Source organism: Dipodomys ordii, unplaced genomic scaffold (genome assembly GCF_000151885.1).
Source record: "Dipodomys ordii isolate 6190 unplaced genomic scaffold, Dord_2.0 Scaffold99, whole genome shotgun sequence".
Lineage (NCBI taxonomy): Eukaryota > Metazoa > Chordata > Mammalia > Rodentia > Heteromyidae > Dipodomys > Dipodomys ordii.
This window is the reverse complement of record NW_012267315.1, coordinates 2747533-2768835: the sequence shown is the minus strand read 5'-3', so window position 1 is coordinate 2768835 and position 21303 is coordinate 2747533. Positions and strand designations below refer to the sequence as shown.

The following is a 21303-nucleotide window of genomic DNA, read 5'->3' as shown; positions in this document are numbered from 1 at the left end:
GTGTGTGTGTGTGTGTGTGTGTGTGTGTGTGTGTGTGATGTTTTAACTCAGGATCCTTAAACTTGCTAGGCAAATGTTCTACCATTTAACCCACACACCCAGCCCTTTTTTTGCAGTAGTTATTTTTTCTTCTTGGGTCTCACTTTTTGCCCTGAACTAGTCTTGAACCACTCTTCTTCTGTCTCTACTTTCCTCTTAGTTGGGGTTCAGATATGTGATATCATGCCTGGCCCTCAAATATTTTGCACAAATATCTCCTGAAAGCCAAATACTATTTTTAAAAAGGGTGGGGAGGATTAAGGTGAGCATTATAATCTGGGAGTGGAGATAAGATGCATTCATTATAGCCATTATAAAGGCTGACACAGGAAAACTTGTCAACAACATGTCCTGTGTTTTCTTGAGGAAGAGCAAGTGCCAACAGGTAGGAGTGACCAGAGACTTGGGGAAAGTAATCTGTGCATCAAGCCTTGGATAAGATTAGGAGGTGGATTGGGGAATAGGAAGAACAAGAGGCAAGCAAGAAGAGAAGAGTAGGGTGCCCTGGAACTAATAAACAACCCAGGTATGACCACAAATAGACTTGCAGGTTACTGAATGACCAAGGAAGAATTGTCTGAAAGGGTCAAAGAAATGCAAGTAGTATGCTGAATTCTCCTCCCTGCCCACAAGCCAAGGAAAACAGGAAGAGGAATCTATTTAGAAGAGGTAAATTGTTTCATGGTGGGAAGCTTCAGTTTCAATTCAAATGAACAACAGAAAGTGAAGATAGAGAACATAAAGAGCTGCTTACCTCAAAGCATCTTAGATATTTACTTACCAGACAACAACATCCACAAAACCAGCTTAAGATGGAGGGCCAGTGATGGTGGCATGCACCAATAATCCCAGATACTGCAGAGTCTAAGTAAGGTCTGTGGTCACAAACCCGGGAGTTCAAGCCAGTCTGGACAATATTGCCAGACCATGTCTTAGAAAAAAAATCACCTTGACAGCTGTGAATCCTGTGGACATCGTTAGCACTCTGCAAGCCCTTCAGATGCTTAAATATTGGAAAGGAAAACATCTGGTTTTAAAGAGACAGGACCTGATTGATGAATGGATAGCCAGAGGCCAAAAGGTCCAACTATGGATCCAAGCTGCTTAAAATGGACCCCTCCGAAAGGCACTTAAAGTGATCTATCATTCTGAGCCAGCAAACCCCAGCAGTAGGAATCCGTACCCTAGGGATCTGTCTGTCATTTCTGTTGTTCTTGTGATTGGCAAGTACAGTATCCTTTGGGAAGGCCATCCCCCTCAGGACTGTCCTGGCTCCGCCTTTTGTGTACACTGCAGACGCTGGTTCTGAGGAACTATTGTTTCGGCCTCAGTGAGGTTGCCTGGAGAGATCTGTATTAGACTCAAGTGCAGATCCCTCATAGCACTGACCCAAGGAGTTCTGTTATGGTACTGTACTTGTCCAGTCACTGGTTCCCTCCTCATGTCCTTTAGCCCCATGAGGTGTATCTTGTCCTCTGAACTTTGTACTCAAGCTTCTTCCCATCTGGTTACCAGATCTCCAGACACGGCTACCACCACAGGGACCCTTCTAGTTACTCCTTACACACATATTTTGTGGAATGGTAGGGAAGAGGCAGCATTTGTGAGTACGTGTGTTTGAGGGGTCCATTCACTTTGGATTTTATCTTAAAACTTCTTTCTGCTATTTTTATGGAAAGACATTTTTGATCACCATCGGGCTGATCAGAGCCAAGTAATTCTGATGTTTCCCAGGGATTAATCTTTAAAATAGCACCTACTCCATCTGAATGAGATGGGGAGAGGAATAAGAAGTGGAGATTTTGCATTTTGATTTATGTTCTGTGGGCAATGTCTTGGTGGAAGGGGATTGGTAATTCTTGCTTCACCAGGAAATGTCTAGCAGTAAATGTCTTATTCACTGGCCCTTTTTATGTTTGCAGGTGCCAAAATAGTTTCAAGTTCTTTCATACTACATGTTCATTGGTTAATAATACTACAGAACCTTTTCACCAATCTGTACCAGTCTGGTATAAGATACCTACTTTTTCCTCATAAGTTGCACTGATTTTTGTCCAGAGCGTCCTGGAGAAGTGGAAAGTGCTCTCAGCCCATGACTCAGCAAGGCAGAATGGCCACCCTGCCACCGTTTGCTCATCTTTTCAACAGTGCCTCACCTTCCTCTAGGCTAAATGCTTCTGCCCCTCCAAGAACTCCTCCTCCGTTTCCTTTGTGGGATGTACCACCATTCTCCTAGTCTCTGGTCTCCTATTTTTGGTGGTGTTCAAGGAAAAGATGTTCCCTCTAATTTCTCCCTAGCCGGTTATAATCTGTTATCTTGGGGCAGCTTTTGATGTCTTAACATGTTGCCCTTCCCAACTTGGTCCCAGTACTGCTGTCTTCATGTGGCGCCCTCACCACAGTCCCAACTCTGGTCATTTGTGCCTTTCTCTTGTCATCTCTGTACACTACTTATATTCACTGTGGGTTGAGGGGAGCTGGTGTTAAGCATGTTCAGTGGAGGCTCCCCTCCAGTTTCAGTGTCACTGTTCAGAGTATCCAAAAGCAACTTTACTGAGGGTTTTCTTAAGGGGTAAGGCCTTTTACATGCTAAACCCTTCCCCACATGTGGTAGAATGTGCTCTCAGCATCTACTCAATAAAGCATGTTCTCTGAAAAAAAAAAAAAAGAAGAAAAATCACCTTGGAAAGTTGAAGGAAGTATTTATTGGAAATGATCTTTATTAGTATGGAATAAAGGGATTTTGTTGCTAAAGAACTTGGGCACAGACAGCACACACTTGGGCCCTTTCAGTACATGGAACTGAAAGAGGACCTAGAAAAACAGGCGCCAGGTCACTCTCCACCATATACACTCCTGTGCTTTGAGTTGCCTTGTGTCTGCATCCCACTTCCTTGACAAATCCTGCTGTTTGGCTCTCCCCATTCCACTGTGGCGCCCTAAAAGAGAAAGTCACTTTTCTAGCTTGTGAAGCTAAGATGGCCACAGGCAGGATTCTTGGCATAAAATAGAACAGATCTAGGAATTCTGTTGTTCTCTAGGAAGATTTTTGCTTTTCTGATAGACAAATGAGACGGAACCTGCCTTTTCTATGCCTGTAGTATGCTTGGAACACATATCTTGAGTGAACAGCCTGAGAACAGAAAAAGTCCATAGACTGCTGACCTGTCGCCAGCACCCACCTCCCTCCAGGTACTTTTTAACTGAGGTAAATAATCCCTAGCAGTCCCATAGAACTGTTATTTGTATAGCAGTTCAGGCTGCTCCTGAGTGTGTCTTGTCTGGCATCCTGCACCTTCTTCCTCGATATGGCCATAGCTACCCATTTCAGATATTCTACACCAAGTAACCACAGCCTCTGTCCAGACTCCTGGGATGTCCATTGACAAGGAGGTAGTCAAACCAGAGGTGACGTTTTGTGATAGAAGACACGATCCTGTAGTCCATGGCCCATGCTGCAGACAGGATCATGGCAAACAATGTGTTGCAGATAGGGTTGCATGTCTGCTCCACTGAGAAGCAGATAGTGGGAAATGTGAGGGTTTAAAACCTAGGAAACTGGGAACATTGCTTTTATTTCCTATTCAGGGGAGATTTTTAAGAAAAAAAGTCAACTCAGTCTTGTAAGGAAAACATGCTTACTAGAAAAGAATTTCATCAGTCACTGTTAGCACAGGCTATTCATATTGGTTACCTGGTTAAAAGCTAAACTCACCAACCCCATTGTTCTCTTAATGTTGACATTTTGTGGCTGGCAGAGATCACTTATTAATATACCTGAAAACTATTTCTTTTTTTTTCTTTTTTCTTTTTTTTTGTTGGGTCATGGGGCTTGAACTCTGGGCTTGGGCACTGCCCCTTCACTCTTAGCTCAAGGCGAGCGCTCTACCACTTGAGCCACTGCACCACTTCCAGTTTTCTGGTGGTTAGTTGGAGATAAGAGTGTCACAAGGGCTGGGAAGGTGGCTCAGTGGTAGAGTGCTAGCCTTGAGGTGAAGAGCTGAGGGACAGCACCCAGGCCCAGAGTTCAGGCCCCACGACCAGACCCCCCTCCCAAAAAAAAGTGTCAGACTTTCCTGCCTGGGGCTGGCTTTGAACCACAATCCTCAGATCTCAGCCTCCTGAGTAACTAGGATTACAGGCATGAGCCACCAGCACCTGGCTCTGAAAACTATTTCTTGAAAGCAGCATATCACTTCTGTTTTGATTATTATTGTCCTGCCTTTTTTCCCCAAAGAAAAAATTCTCTCATACTTGGAAGAGTTCTGTGTTTTCTTGATCCTCATTAATGAAGAGATGTATGTATTGTCCTGCCTTTTTTCCCCAAAGAAAAAATTCTCTCATACTTGGAAGAGTTCTGTGTTTTCTTGATCCTCATTAATGAAGAGATGTATGGGTTTGGGTGATTATCTTTCTTTTTAAAAAAAAAATTTGTACTGCATTTCTTTTTCCTTTTTGGGGGGTGGGGGGAGGTCCTTTGGGGGGGTGGAGGGGAGGTCGGGTCGTGGGGCTTGAACTCTGGGCCTGGGCACTGTCCCTCAGCTCTTCACCTCAAGGCTAGCACTCTACCACTTGAGCCACAGCGCCAATTCCAGCTTTTTTCTTTTCTGCTTATGTGGTGCTGAAGAATCAACCCAGGGCCTCATGCATGCAGGCAAGCGCTCTACCACTGAGCCACCTTCCCAGCCCTGTACTCCATTTCTTGTAGCACAAGTAATATATAGTAAGCTATAATTTGAACAAAATGCAAAATTAATAAGCTACATGACAAAAATAGGAAACTGGAAATGCAGGTAACATTGCTTCTGGAAATATACATGCCTTATAATATACATTTCAAAAATATCAATATTCTGATTATTTTGATTTTCTTTTGAAAATAAAGTGATCTGTAAACTTTGACACACTATTATCATAATGCTAGTGATACATAATTTAGCTAGATTTGCTAAGAAAACCATTGTTATTTATCTTATATTGTAAAATATAAAGAAATATAAAGAAAATATAAAGAACTGTTATGACACCACTATATTGTAACACAGATACTGAAGTTTCCCTCTTAAATCGCTCCACAGGAGACTGTTACATGTAAGCTGCTACTCGTTCCAAAATCCCAAATATAAGTAAAATTACTTAGAAGGAAATGGTAGGAGGACAATTATTATCTTACACACTCAATATCAGCCTTGGACTTCCTGAGTCAGTCAGAGACAAATGTGTTTGTTTCACCAGACTTCTACTGCCAAACAAGAAGTGTTGAAAAGACCCATCATGGCAACCTACTACTCAAAGTCAGTCCACTATATAGTCAGATCCTCCAAGACTCCTACATGAAGACTATCTCTGACCCGCATGCTCTTCTTTTTACTAAAGAAACAGTGCCTATAGTAATTTAGGTTTTTAGAATTTAGATAATGAATGAACATTATTCACACAAATGAAGTTTGAAATCCCTTTGATCCATTTTCCCATGCTTAAAACTATCAATAAATAATAGTAAACACAATTTGGAACTTTTCTGTATCAATGGAAAAACAATCTGGAAAAAATAGATTCTGGAAGGAACCAAAGAAGTCCAGAGATGCATCTATTTCCCACAACATGTTCAAGTGGTAGGAAGGCCAACATAGTTTCTTTTTTTTCTTTTTTTCTTTTTTTTTTTTGACATTTTTTTTAATTGTGAGAATACCATACAGAGGAGTTACAATTACATGGGCAAGATAATAAGTACATTTCTGCTCAAGCATTGTTGCCTCCTCTTTGTTTCCCCTTCCCATCCCTTCTCATACTCCCCCTACCTGATACTCACACACACACACACCAAAGTTGTAAAGTTCATTTTTCAACATAACGACTTGTACATCTCATTGTTGCAATGGGTCCACCTGTATCCCTAAACAATTTGTTTTTGCCCTTCCCCTCCACAAATTATACCAACATCAGATACAGTGAAAGCAGGGGTTATACCATGGGGGAGGGACATACAAAGCAACATAGAAATCATCTCATAAATGTGTTAGAAACAATTGCATGAAAGAAAAAAAAACATTTGAATACTTATCTTGGGGTTCATTCCCCTAACATTCCCCTAACACCAACTTATCTGACTTTTTCTGCTTGACTCAGACATATACTAGTTATTGCAGATAAGGGAAACCATGGGACCTATGTTTCTTTGGGCCTGGCTTACTTCACTTAATATAATTTTTTCCAAGTCTTTCCATTTCCTAAAATATGGGGCAATGTCATTCTTTCTGATGGAGGCATAGAAATCCATTGTGTATATATACCACATTTTCTTGATCCATTCATCTACTGAGGGGCATCTGGGTTGGTTCCATATCTTAGCTATGGTAAGCAATACTGCAATAAACATAGTCGTGCTGGTAGCTTTAGTGTGGTCTTGTTTGTAAACATTTGGGTAAATGCCCAAAAGTGGGATTGCTGGGTCATAGGGGAGCTCTATGTGGAGTCTGATTATCTTTCTTTAGGAAAGAAATTACCCAACATGAGTTTACTCAGAAAACTATATTACAGAACATAATCTACAGGGACAGAGAAAGAAAACCCAAGGTTACCGAACTGGTGATGCTTACCAAGAAAATTCTAGTCCATTGCAAGAGGAGCTGCCAATGTTGATTATTCCAAGTTCTCTAAACTCCTTTCGTCCTTACAAGTTTATTAATAATGTGGTAGGGTAGCTAACATCCAGCTGTTTTCCCTTTCCTCCCTCTGGGGTAAGTTGTTAACAAGTTGCTGTAGCCTGAGTATGAGGAAGGATTGTGAGTGAGGAAGCAACAAGGTAATTTGCAACAGGGTTATTGGCTGGTGATGTTTGCAGTGCTTATCAGTATGAGCTACAAGCACAAAAAGCAAACTCTGAACAGCGTCACAATGCCTGGAGGTGCTGCTGGGTTTTTAAGTCCTCATAAGGAAGCAAGTGTGGGGCAAAAGTGTTTATAAACTTGTAGAACGGAAGGCCTGCTGAACCCATTGACTGATTTTAAAGTAGCTGCATTTTTTTCAATGTCACAGTTTCCTGTCCAGCTCTCTAACATTCACAGCCAGAAAGGATAACACTAAGCGGACAAGGACTGCCTTCTTCCCTTTGTTACGCTCCACTTAGGCTTTTCCAGTTTGTTTCCTCCAGAGTCCAGGGTCAGCACTGTGGTTAGAATGTGCAACAAAGGCTGTGTGGCCTTGGCCTTCCCTATGGGAAGGGAAAAGAAAATTCATGTGCCAGGCAGCAAAAATTCAGCTGGTAACTGAACTGCCGCTGAACTTTGAGACTGGTGACCAACTTTCGTTGTCTATTAGTCATCTGGAAAGCCTGTCCCATCTCCAAAATTCTGGGATGTAGCCTAGCAACAGGGAGATAGTTCTCCCAGATAGTTTAATAATAATTTTAAATGACATATAACATACAACAACTCTATCAGACAAATATGTAAATAGTTATGTTAGATAAACATACAATAAATACAAATCGTTTCTATGAAAAAACATTAGATTACTGGAAGGAGACAGACAAATCCTTACCCATCCAGCATGGGAGATTTTAACGTTTCATTCAGAAACCGCTGGTAGAAGTAAGAAAAGACACAGACTTGAACAGCATGATCAACAAACATCAGCTAGTAGATGTGTGTAGAATGTTCTATGTAGTGACTGTAGAATGTACTTCTTTTCCATCCCAAATAGCATCATTATAAAGCATGGTGTGTTCCTAGAGTCCCAGCCTCTTGGAAAGCTGAGACAAAAGTTTCAAGTTCCCTAGGCATTTTTCCAATAGAACACAAACAAATCCACACTAAAGCTAGCAGCACACTATGTTTATTACAGCATTGTTTACCATAGCCAAGATAGGGAATCAACCCAGATGCTCCTCAGTAGATGAATGAATCAAGAAAATGTGGTATATATACATAATGGAATTCTACTCTTCCATCAGAAAGAATGATATTATACTATTTATAAGGAAATAGACGGGGGAAAAAATATTAAGTGAAGTAAGCCAGACTCAAAGAAACATAGGTTGCATGGTTTCCCTCATTTGTGGTAACTAGAATGTGCCTATAAATCTACAAGTTAACACACTGGATGGTTAAAATACACACACATGGGGCTGGGAAGGTGGCTCAGTGATAGAGTGCTTGCCTCACATGCATGAGGCCCTGGGTTCGATTCCTCAGCTCCATATAAGCAGAAAAAAAGCCAGAAATGGCGCTGTGGCTCAAGTGGTAGAGTGCTAGCCTTGAGCTGAAGAGGTGAGGGACAGCGCCCAGGCCCAGAGTTCAGTCCCCACAACTGATAAAAAAAATTTAAAACACACACACACACACACACACACACACCTGGGACAAGATAAATTATACATGTCTCTAGACATTCACACAGTGAGACCATATGAGGATATTCACAGGAACAGAGCACACAGGCCCAATAGCTATATGCATATGCTCATATAGTATTTTTTAATGGAAACATGATATTTTTGTTGTTGCTGCTCTTTTTGTTGTCTTTTCCTTTTGTCTACTTTGCTAGCTTATTTGTCTTTGGGAGTGTAATGGAAAGCACAGAAAGGGTGAACAAATGCAGCAGTGGTACTCACTAGACACTGGAAAATGAACCATACAACTTGTTGGTGGGGACAGGATGGAAAAACTGGAGGAGAATGAGGGAAGGAGTAACATGGTTCAAAGAGAAATGTAGTTATTGCGTGACTTCTGTAACTGTAACTCCTCTCTCCATCATCTTTAAATAAAAAAGGTTAAAAAAGTCTCAAGTTCAAAGCAGCCTGATTATATCTATATCTATCTCTATATATAATATATATTTTTATATATTTAATCAAGACCTTGTCTCCAAAAAATCTGGAAAATAATTATGCATTTGGAATTTTATATCTTCCTAAGTAACCAATGAGATAAAGAAAGTTGGTAGAAAAATCCAGAATACACTTCAGAAAAGCCTGTGTACCTCTGCTAACCCAGAGAATGGAGAGAGGGAACTGAATGGCCAGTCATTTGGACTGCAGTAATTTCTTTGTGGAAAGGAAGAAAGGTATTGCATCAACACCAAATAAATACAGACAAGGAATCCTGGAAACAAGAAAGATGGAGCTTTGCCCAGAAACCCCAGAGCCACTCTGTTTGTTAATTATTTCTATAGTAACCAAAGGAATGTTGTTGCAGGTCCCACAGAATATAAATATCAATGTGGGCAAGTAGATAACCTGATTGTTTTTCACGGTGCCTTCACTTTTAGAGGGAACCACACTGCCCCTAGAGTTCTGTTAGCAGTGTTTAATCCAGAGGTTCCATCCCCACTACCTCCTTACTATATGAAGTGCAAAAGTTGCCTTAGTTTGCCCTGCTGTAATAAAATGTCATATACTGGGTGGCTTCCACAGCAACCATTGTTTCTCTGAGTTAAGGAAACTAAAACTAAAGCCAGGGCATTATCGGATTAGGTGTCAGGTAAGGAATTAACTCTGGGTTTGCAGATGTCCATATTTCTGTTGTGCACTCCCAGGACAAGGTGCAGAGTGGAGGAAGCAGGCCCTCTGACTTTTTATAAGAACACTCCCTAATCCCATTCATGAAGGTTCCACCCTCATGCCCTCATCACCTCCAAAGGCCCCATCCGCCTCCTGATGCCCTCATATTGAGAGCTAGGGTTTCAGTGTATGTATTTTGATAAGATGAAGGATGAGTATTTGTTACATTGCAGAAATTGTTTCTGCATATTTGATACCATATTTAAAAAACAACTGGTAGGGGCTGAGGTGTAGCTCAGTGGTACAACAGGTGCTTAATATATATGAGGATTTGGTTCAGTCTTCATCATCAAAAGGAAAAAAGCTGGGCACCAGTCACACCTATAATACTAGCTACTCAGGCAGGGATCTGAAGATCAAAGTTTGAAAGCCAGCCTAGGCAGGAAAGTCCATGACATGCTTATCTTCAATTAACCACCAGAAAACTGGAAGTGGTGCTGTGGCTCAAAGTAATAGAGACCTAGCCTTGAGTGAAAAAGCTCAGGGACAGCACCCAGGCCCCAAGTTCAAGTTCCATGACCACCAACAACAACAACAAAAAGTTCATGGACTCATATATATTTAATCCTGTTGTGCAGAAAATTCCTATGCAAAATGAGAGGAAATTCATATTCGAGGTCACTAAAACTCAAGAGCAAGCTTCCCATAACAAGGAAAGAAGGAAGGGAGGGAGGGAGGGGAAAAAAGAGAATGAGGGAATCATTATCTTTGGGAAGACATCTTGACTAGATTTAGGCATCTTTCCATCTAAAATAACCAATTCTAGAGCTTCCCAAAGCTCAACAATAAGAAAGAACATACACAGCGACAGGCTATCATCCCACCAAAGCTCCCCTACAAAGGAGCCACATATGTGGCTGGAACTCTGCGATGCCACCTCCTGTGGCTGTGTTCAGTGGAGGAGGCAGAAAGACTCACGCATCCACATCTAGAGCAGGACCATCCTTGGTGTATGCTATGCTGCTTACCTTTGCAGCATGCGCCCGCTGCAGGCCACCCTTGCTGCTGTTTGCGTCCTTGCTTCCAACTACTCTGCCCAGGATCTGTACCAGCTCTGCCCACAATCCCCTGGTATGACAGACCATGTCGCTTGATCATGTAGCCCCTGGCTACATGTGGCTCCTGAATATTTGGAGCAATAAATGAAGGATTTAATTTTTATTATTTCATTTAATTTCTTGCTAAATAGCCATATGTGACCGAATTGGACAGTGCAGGAATCCAGAGATTGGTAAATGTGTCAAAGGACAAATTAGTGAGCAGTTAATGTTTAATTCCTCCCTGGTAGAGCACAGGGTTTCTTGTGTTATCTCTGAAGTGAAAGGCCTCTTTCAGTGTTGTCCTTTAGGATTACAGTCAGCAGAAAAGAACAGCCAGGGTGTGGTTTAGTAATAGAACTTGTACCTAGCATGCCTGAGGCCCCAAATTCCATAGCCAGCAAGGGGGGGCGGGGGAGGGATAAGAAGAAGAAGAATAGCATCAACCAAAACATTTTCATAAACCAAGTGAATAAAATAAAGCTTTATTTAAACACCCCTATAGATCATTCTGAAGGTTTATATCAGCAATGTGGAAATCTAAGCTATTTCATAAATGACATCATCACTGCAGCCCCCAAATCCAGTGCTTGTGTCTCTATTGTGAATGGTAGAAAATTAGTCAGTATATTTGTCTGTTACACCACCACCACCTCCTGGGGCCACAGCATACTCACCTTATTCCCCCAAGAAGTCAGAACAGCTGAGACCAACAGGAGTGCAGTACCCTGGACACCCCAGGCAAACACCTACAAAGCTACAAGGCACTGGGGGGTACCTGAAGGCCCTGCTCACTGGGAAACTTTCACCTGTCACCACCTCCTCAGCCTTCACGTGCTTTGCTGCGCTTAGCTATGAAATAAGCACTTAGTGACCTCATGATTCATGTCATCTTACTAATGTTCAGATGACTTAAGGCACACTGAGGAAGAGGGCAAGAGACTTGGGTGGGAGGGAGCTCCAAGTCTCATCATTAGAGCACAGTGGTTCAATCACAAAAGAACAGGCAGGCAGAGTCTCCATGAACCCAGTTAAGGTCAAATGAGCTCTGAAAAGTCACCTGAGTTTTTCCTAACTTCCAAAGGTAATCCCACATATTGGAATACATTAACTTCCTACCAAGAGGCATCTCAGGGAAAAGAATGTCTTTCCAGATCACAGCTTGGAGAAATGCAACTGGAGTAGCTTTAGAACTAAAGATGGCCATATCACCTGTGGCTTAGCAGTTAGTGGTACTTCCACTACAACACAGGCCAAGTGCAGGGGGAATGGAGACAGGAAGTGAAGCACATGGCAGGTTGGCAAGTTCTTAGGGCAGCTATGTTCACCTGGAAGCACAAGCATTTTGGATTCACATTTCTAAATATATTGAACAATAATGAAAAGTGTACCCCCTGATCAACACACTTCCCAGCCAGTGGAGGCAGAAAGAGATTGCCCCAGCTCTGAGTTTTATGGAGAGTGTAGGTAGGTAAATCCATCACATTATACTTAAGTACATGTACATTCTTCTCTCCAAATAGAAAAGTATAAAAAATAAAATATCTGCCATTTGTATCTAGAAAGACCTTGAGAAAACCTGAATGGCTTCTAGTCCTAAATTGTGTGAGCTCTACCAGCTTTGGGTCTCCTGGTACTGTCCTCAAGATGACACAGGGCTTCTGAGGACAATGACTTCATTCCTGGAAATTAAATCCAGTACAAAGAAGAACAACCCTACCCTGTCTAACTACCTCCCTACAGGTTACACTTCTAGGGTACCCAGAAGGAAGGAAGGGCTTCAGCCCAACTTCACATTGGTACGGATGTAATGGGACAGGCATATGCCACCTTTGGGGCTACATTCTGAGAGGACAGTTAAGGGGCCTGGGCTCTTAAGTCTTGGTCAGAACACCAAGGCGGTCTCCACCTCCTCACTTGGCAGCAGCCTGCTTGTCTTTGAACTTCTGGAAGGTGCTCAGAATTTCTGTGATAACACTGGGGTCCTCCAGGGTGGTGGTATCCCCCAGATCCTGGACTTTGCTGGTGATGATCTTCCTCAGTAGCCGCCGCATGACTTTTCCAGACCGGGTTTTTGGAAGACGTTTCACCACCTGGCAAGGAAGGTATAGCATTAGGGTCAGAGGCAGCACCCAGCACCCAGGCTGGCATCTGACTACACTGAGATAAGGGCTCTCTACTTGGGTTGAGACCCTCACAGGGGACTCAGCTGTGTCCAACTCTCATATGGGGCCTATCCCAGAGAAGGGGGTCCATGATTTCTGGCTTTTTCTGCCTGTAAACTGAGGAAAATCAACCCAAATTGGGGTGGGGGGAAAGATCCACTGTGGGGCAGGGCTTTGCTGAAGCCCTACTGGGCAGACACTGCTGTGCCATGATTGTCTAACCTTTTTGTCCTGTCAGCTACCCACAAGAGGGCTTCTAAGAAGCAGTGGAGCCAAGCACTTCATCTGGCACATCATCTCCACCCCCTAACTAGTACTTAGTTGTTTTTGTCTTAGGAAGTTAAAAACTAGTCAAACAAAACCCTGCCACAGCCATCAATGCAAATGACAATACATTAAGACTTGTGATTGAGTTGTTCGTTGTTTTTGCTATTGTTTTCTGGTGCTGGGTACTGAATCTTGGGCTTCAGTTGTATGTGATCATTAATGGTAACTCTGTCTCTGGAAACAGTTCACTCCAACTTGCAAACTAGGGCAGTAGTTTAAATAATAGTTTAATAATACCAAGCATTTAATACCTAGGATTCTCTGTCAGGGAAATGTCAGTGAAGAAACACCCAAAGGGACTGAAGAGGAGGCTCAACTCTCCCCCAAGAAAATGACTTCCTCATATGGGTGATTCTCCTTGACCGGCAACCAGAAATGTGTTCAGAAACCACATAAGACTGGAGAACTTGGGTGCTTCCTACATGTCTATGTAAATTTTTCACATTGGCTGGGGTTGGGCTTAGTTGTAGAGCATTTGCCTAGCACTAGGTACATGGCTCTGGTTCAGTACTGGTACAATTTTGGTCTCAGATGTCCCCTAAAACACCCATGTTGAAGCCTTGACACTACTGGGAGGTAGTGAAACCTTTAGTAGGTGAGGCGAGGCCTACTGGAAGAAAGTTAGGTCATTAGAGGTGTGCTCTTAAAGAGGATATTGGGTTCCCAGCCCCCATGATAGCAGCTTTACACTCCTTACCATGATGTATTGTGCCACCAGAGCCCCAAAAGAACAATCAACCAATCACAGACTGAAACTTTTGAAAATGTGAGCCAAAATTAACCTTTGCTTTTTTATTTTGTGTGTGTGAACATGTGCATGTGTGTACGTACACGTACGTACACACTCAGGGCCTGAATGCTGTCCCCGAACTTTTCTGTTCAAGGCTAGTGCTCTACCACTTGAGCCACAACTCCACTTCTGACTTTTTGTTTCTTAATTTGAGATGAAAGTCTCACTGGCTTTTCTACCCAAGCAGGCTTAGAACCTCAATCCTCAGATCTTAGCCTTCTTGAATAGTTAAAATTACAGGCATGAGCCCCTAGTACCCAGCTAACCTTTCCTCTTTTTAATCTGATTATCTTAGGTGCTTTGTTATGGGAACAGGAAGTTGACTAACACAAAAAGAAAATTAGAATTTAAATTCTGAATTCTCTTCACACCCAGTCCTATGATTGTAGTCAGGCTCCATACAACAAAGAACAAGAGCATGTAATCTTGCCCAGAACAGGTGAGTGCAGCAAATTTTGGGTGCTATTGCCCCTTATCTCACATCCTCACCCACCTATCCAAGAAAAAACAAACAACTAATGTCAGGTTTGATGCTTATCAGAAAGGAATAACATGCTTGTAAAACATCATCATTGCTCAATAATTGTTGAAAGCACAGAAGTAGACTTAAAAAGGGGCAGTGTTACTGGATGCTAGGGTTCATGCATGTAATCCTAGCTATTCAAGAGGCTGAGATCTGAGGATCATAGTTCAAAACCAGCTCAGTCAGCCACATTGGAGAGGCTCTTATCTCCAATTAACCAGCAAAAAGCCAGAAGAAGAGCTGAGCCTCAAGCAGTACAGTACCAGCCTTGAGCAACAAAGCTGAGTCAGAGCCTGGGAGCTTAAATTCAAACTCCAGTACTGGTACAAAAATATAAAAGGGAAGCGCTATACCAACTTGGATGAGGAGGATCCACTCACCAGAATCTGGTCAGGAACAGCATATTTGGCAATCTTGGTGGCCACTGCCGACTTGAGTTCATTTACCACTACATCTACATCACCTGCATCATCTTTCAATACAATGAAGGCAAATGCAGCTGGAAGGAAAGGAAAGATTTAGGAGTATGGGTTCACAAGTCACCTCCCACAGTAGTGTTGTCCACAACCTGCCACAAATCCAAAACAGTTTTAAATCTTATATGGGTGACAGGGTGGCAGCTGCTCTCATTAGCAGCGCTAAAGATGCATGTCTACTGCATGCCACAGCTCTGCAAGAATCCCAGGGTGGGTGTCCTAAAGCTGAGAGCTGGGCACCAGAGCTCCAGCGCTGACAGCTCTATGTGACCTGGGACATGTAACTTACACTCTGTTTCTTCAGCTATAAAAGAACCTGTGACCAGAGCTGACAGGATTATGTACAGACACAACAGGTGGGCACTAGCCTCATAGCTACATGGCCAAAACACATGGTGGACACTGGCCATAATGACTGTTCAAGTTAAAGTGAAATGTGCAGTTCTCCACTACATAAGCCACATCTCCAGCCAACTGTAGACAGGAGTAGACAGGAAATGGCTCCATCAATGCAGGGCGGCAGCCCTGGACAACCCATATTGTAACTAGATTACATGTGTCAAATCCTGGCTAATTTCAGAACAGCATGCAGCGGCTCCACTGGCATGCACAGGTCTAATCTTACCATTTGACCTATAAGCAGTCACTTGACCTTGCACCATTATCTAGCAGCTCGTGCCTTCTCACTGACCTTCATTCACTAGATACAACTCTCCTTGTTCATGTGCCTGGTTAGACATGAACCAACTTCTCTCATCTAGTTTCATCTCCCCTGGAGCATCTCACCTGACACACTGCAATTTCCTTATTGACTATGTTACTATTCAGTGTTTATCTCCCCTCTCCCAACTTGGTGGCTTTACTAGGGCAAGTATTTTTGTCTTTCACATCCACCTCTGTGACTCTACCATCTAAAACTATGCCTGGAATATAATAAGTGATCAACTTATAGATAAATGTATCTATAAGTTCGGTGCCAGTGGCTTATACCTATAATCCTAGCTACTCAAGAGATTTGAAGATATCTGTTCAAAGCAAGCCCAGGCAGGAAAGTCATGAGAATCTTATCTCCAATTTACTATCAAAAGGCCAGAAGTGGAGTTGTGGCTCAAATGGCAGAGTGCTAGCCTTGAGCAAAAATAGCTCAGAGACAATGCTCAGGCCCAGAGTTCAAGCTCCAGGATCCTCCCCCCACCACACACACACAAAATGACTGAATATCTCTTAAACAAGCTATGATCTTAGTGACTTGCCACTTTTGCTGGAAAGGCACCCCCATCTCCATCTGGAAAGCTAGTATTCTCCCCCTCAAAACCCAGTTCAGCTACATTATACTCTATGCAGTGCTTTCTGACTCTGTGAATGTAATTATGGCACCTGGTCTTTGTGAGGTCCATCCCTCCATCTACACCACCAGTTTGTCACATCTTTGGTGGGGGGGGGGGAACAACTTTTGTATCTTGGTAGTTGAGGTAGCATTGGAAGTAGGTTGCAACTACTGACTTCTGAGACAGATAAAGGAAAACACATAGAAGAACAGATTAAGAGCCAGGCAAAGGTGCACCTGATCCAGGATGTCAGAAATGGGGGGAACTGAAAGCCTGTTTGGATGGATCCTTGTGGGGTCCAGTTTTTCAGACCTTTTTTTTCCTTTGCTTCCTGTCCACCATGAGATAAGCAGCTTCCTCCTTCCCATGATCTTGCCACTATGATGCTCTACAGGCTCAGAATCAACTGAGCTAAGGACTGTGGACTAAGATCCCTGAAACCAAGAGCCAATACGTAAATAAATAAACAAATAAAATCCTTTCTTCTGTGTGTTGTTTCCAAAAGGCATTTTGTGATAGTAATAAGAAAAGCATCTAATACACACTATTGGCACCACAGAAGAGGGAGCATTGCTATGACTAAAGCTGTGGTTCCTAAGTCTTTAGAACTGGCTTTGCAGGAGGAATTTGAAAACATTTAGTGATATGGGTTAGAGAAGCTTAGGAATTCTGTAGCCAGAGTTTAATGAAAATTCTGGTAGTGGTGCAAAAGACCAAAATGCCAATAAAGCCAGACAATAAAGACTGTTCACAAGATCTCAGAGGGGAATAAGGATTCTTTTGGGAATTGGGCTAGATGCCATTTCTCTTACGTTTTAGCAAAGAACTTGGCTACATTTTTGTTCTTGTTCTGAAACTCTGAGGACAGCTAAGTTAAAATCCCATGGACTAATTAATCTGGTAGAGGAAATTTTAAGGTAGTTCAGTATCTAGGCTGAAGAATACTGCTGGCTGCTTTGAACCAACTTTAAGAACCAAAGAGGAGAAAGGCAGAGAATAAAGATCCATAAAACTTGCAGTTTAGTTTTTTAAAATTCTGTAAAATTGGACCTAAGAAAATCATGGTTTCTGAAGAGGTGGACATCATTAAAAAGAAGCTGAGGACTTGAATGGGGAAAATAGAAATGATGCCTTGAGGGGAAAATCTCAGAAATTAGCCAGATCACATCCACTGCAGACTCCAGAGTATGAAAGAATAAAAGCCGTTTGAAAGGCTCTTAAAGAAGAAAGCACCACTGGAACACACTGTGCCCACTGATCCTCGGACATGGTTTCTCCAGGATTTATTTCACGATGATCAGCCACCCAAGTCTTCAGAGGCCAATCGTGAATATGATTCAAGAGAACTCAGCTACTGTTTGATTTGGCAGCTTGACAAATCAATGCTTGTTTTGCAGGCATGCAAGAAGCAAGAGTCCAAGAGTCATGTAGGCTTTCTCCCAGATTTCAAAGGAAGGTCTTGGGAGGACAGACAACATGTGGATCTCTTCAAGCATCCCCCAAGAGGGCAACACATGAAGCTTTCTGGGTGATGCCTAAGCTACAGTGGAGACCAGAAGAGATTGGAGATGCCAGGAATGTGAAATACCTGCCAAAGAATATCATATATTGAATACAACCAGGCCCAGGAAAAAGACCATGTGATCTGCATCTGGCAGGCCATATAGGCAGAGGTTGCTCAAACACATTAGTATTCACATCATGACACCACATGTACCAGATATTGAACATGGCTGGAAGCTTCAGGATTGAATATCTGCCTTGTTGGATTTGTTCTTGCTTTAGTCTCATCTCTCCTTTCTGTGCTTCATTCCTCCCTTTTGGAATGGATTTACCCTGTGCCTTTATATTTTAGAAGTGTTCAACTTCCTGATTTTACAGGTTGCTCACAGCTAAGAGTTTGCCATGCGTTTCAAGGAAGAATTTTAACTTGTTGAGTTTTTTTAACAGTGCTGGAATGGATAAAATTTTGAAACACTTAGAGGTGGATGAAACGCATTTTTTATTATGAGATGGCCATGAACCTCTGGAGACCGGGATGGAATGTTATGGATTGAGTATGAAATGTCTCCCACAGGCTCCTGTGTTGTATATTTGGCTCCCAGGTATCATGGAACTTGAAGAACTTCTGGAAACTGGGAAGTGGACCTACTTAGAGGAAGGTGGTCACAGTGGGGTAGAGGGATATGACCTTGAAGGCTTGTCTTGCCTGGCCCCTTCCTGTGTTTTTTCTCTGCTTCCTGTTTATGAGATCAACATCCTCCTTTTCTGCATGCTCTGCCACCATGGTTTTCAGCCTCAATATAGGCCCAGAATTAACAGATCCAAGGGTTACTGACTAAAATTTCTAAAACTATGGGTCAATTAAATCCTTCCCACCCCCTCCAAAAAAATTAGATATAGGGACTCCTTTCACTCAGATCAAGTACAAAACATAGGGCACATAAACATGACCATGTTCCGATGACTTATTTTCCAGTGTTTAGATGCCTAATAAACAAATGCCCAAATTCGTTAGAAACCAGGAATATGCCTGGCATCCTATCTGTGATATGTAAATTCTCTCCCAGCAGCCTGGCAGGCCTTGAAGGAGATAAAGAAAGCTGTTGAGAGCTGATGATGAGTCAAGAAGCATCTGATGAGTCAGGACACTAGAAGCCAGAAAGGATAACCTGGAGAAGCTCATGTACAGGTAGAACAACCTAGACAGCATTGTTCCCTGCACAGTACAGCCCCAGTACTTAGCTTCTGGACCCACATTGCCCTGTGAAAGGTACTGATTCCCTCTCTTAAAGTTCACTATGCAATGGGCCTTATTTGATCTTGCTCTTATTTTGTAAGGGGTTATTCAAGGCCTTCTAAGCTTCTAGGACAAGATGAAAGATACCTGGTATCACAGGCCCCCTTTAAGCAATTCTTTGCTCTATCAAGGATCTAGGCTAAGAGCTGGAACACTGACTCAGCCATGGAACTTCCACACTGGGAACACAGCCTGCTGAGGACCATGGTCTGATGACTGTGGACATATAAATTGTATAGGTTTCCACAAAAGTGGAGTCCAAACTCCTGCCATGTGAGGTGGCTTCCAATTGGATTCAAGGTTACCCTGAGTCATCTGGGAATAACTGTTCATATCTCCGCTCCTTCCCATACTAATTATATCCAGACAACAGCTCTGCTGGCTCTGCTCCTCAAAGCTGTCACATCCCAGTCTCCCAGGCACAAGCCATAGCAGCCTTTTGGTGGCATCTATTTGACAGAAACTGAAAATACTGTTTAAAATAATAACATGAATTTTAAATTTCATAGCGCTTCAACTTAAAGGGATTATTTGAGGGGTTAGAGAGGATGTAGCTCAGTGGTAGAATACATGTTTCACATGCACAATGCCTTGAGTCTAATCCCCAGAATCAAGATAATTAATAATAATAAAATGAAGTATACAAATAGTGAAATGGTGTCACATGAGTATGGCAAGAGAAGGGGTGATATTTGGGACAAGTTGTGACACTGAGTTTCCCTAAAAGAAAGAAGATCACTCAATCCAAGCCACAGGACAAGGCAACACAGGTCAGTCTGAGCATCAGTGTCCTCACACAGGGTCAGGGTATGTCTAGGCCACACCAGGCCAGGCTAGCATGACCACTGTGAACCTGGCATTATGATACTTGGGTGTTCCTGACCTTCCCAGACACAGACACCTGGGAATTGGCTGGCTTTGGGATGAAGTGCGTCCTCAGTAAAGAAGACTATTTTGATCACTTGTACCCCTTCTGCCCAGCATGTTACTGTGCAGTGGGACTCACGAGTCAGATTTCTCTGGAGTCCCAGTTCAGCAAATAGCATTCTCCAAAGCATACCCCAACATTCAAACATGGCAGTTACAGAGCTGGCACAATGCCGTGACTAAGCAGGTGAACAGGGCTGGGTTTTGTTGTTGTTGCTGTTTTGTAATTTGATTTATTTTATTCTTTTTTATACATTTTTATTGTAAAAATACTGTACAGAGGGGTTACAGTTACATGAGCAAGGTAATGAGTACATTTCTTATCAAGCATTGTTGCCTCCTCCTTTGTTTTTCCCCTACCATCCCATCCCTCCCCTCGTACCTCCACAACTACACTCACCCCCAACCCTCCCCCCACCTAAATTGTAAAGTTCGTTTTTCAACATAGTGGCATGTGCATCCATTGTTACGATGGGTCAAACTGCATCCCTATTTAAGCATTTTGTTTTTCCCCTTCCCCTCCCCAAATTAGAAAAGTGTATATACAAGATGCAGGGCATGAGAATCAAATACAGTGAAAACAGGGGTTATACCGTGGGGAAGGAACATACAAACAAACAAAAAACTCACATTATAAATACATTAGAAACAATAGCAAGGAAGAAAAAAAACACTTGTGTCCTTATCTTGGGATTCTTTTCACTTAGCATCATTTTACATGGTCATATGTACATAGCTTTTGACTTTGACATATACTAGTTATTGCAAATAAGGGAAACCATGGGACCTATGTTTCTTTGGGCCTGGCTTACTTCACTTAATATAATTTTCTTTCAAGTCTTTCCATTTCCTAACAAATGAGGCAATGTCATTCTTTCTGATGGAGGCATAGAATTTCATTGTGTGTGTATGTGTGTGTGTGTATTATATATATATATATATATATATATATATATATATAACATTTTCTTGATCTATTCATCTACTGAGGGGCATCTGGGTTGGTTCCAAATCTTAGCTATGGTAAATAATGCTGCAATAAACACAGTTGTGCTGCTAGCTTTAGTATATTCTTGTTTGTGATCATTTGGATAAATGCCCAAAATGGGATTGCTGGATCATAGGGGAGCTCTATGTGGAGTCTTTGACTCCATACTGGTTCATATGGAACAATAAAAGGCCTTGAATAGCAAAACAATCCTTAACAGAAAGAATAATGCTGGAGGAATATCAACACCAAATTTCAAACTCTACTACAAAGCCATAGTAATCAAAACAGCTTGGTACTGGCACAAGAACAGACCTCAGGACCAATGGAATATAACTGAA

The 21303-nt window shown here is 42.3% G+C and overlaps 1 protein-coding gene across 1 annotated transcript in view; it reads right to left on the bottom strand.

Annotated features, from left to right (window-relative positions):
- Positions 1–11107: 11107 nt before the first annotated feature.
- Acss1 (acyl-CoA synthetase short-chain family member 1) overlaps positions 11108–21303 on the bottom strand; it is a 57981-nt gene continuing 47785 nt past the window's right edge. The window contains exons 14-15 of the mRNA XM_013027039.1: positions 14824–14942; positions 11108–12731 (exon numbers count right to left, since the gene is read on the bottom strand). Coding sequence (XP_012882493.1) covers positions 12552–12731; positions 14824–14942 — 299 coding nt within the window. The 3' untranslated portion in view covers positions 11108–12551. The remainder of the gene's footprint in view (positions 12732–14823; positions 14943–21303) is intronic.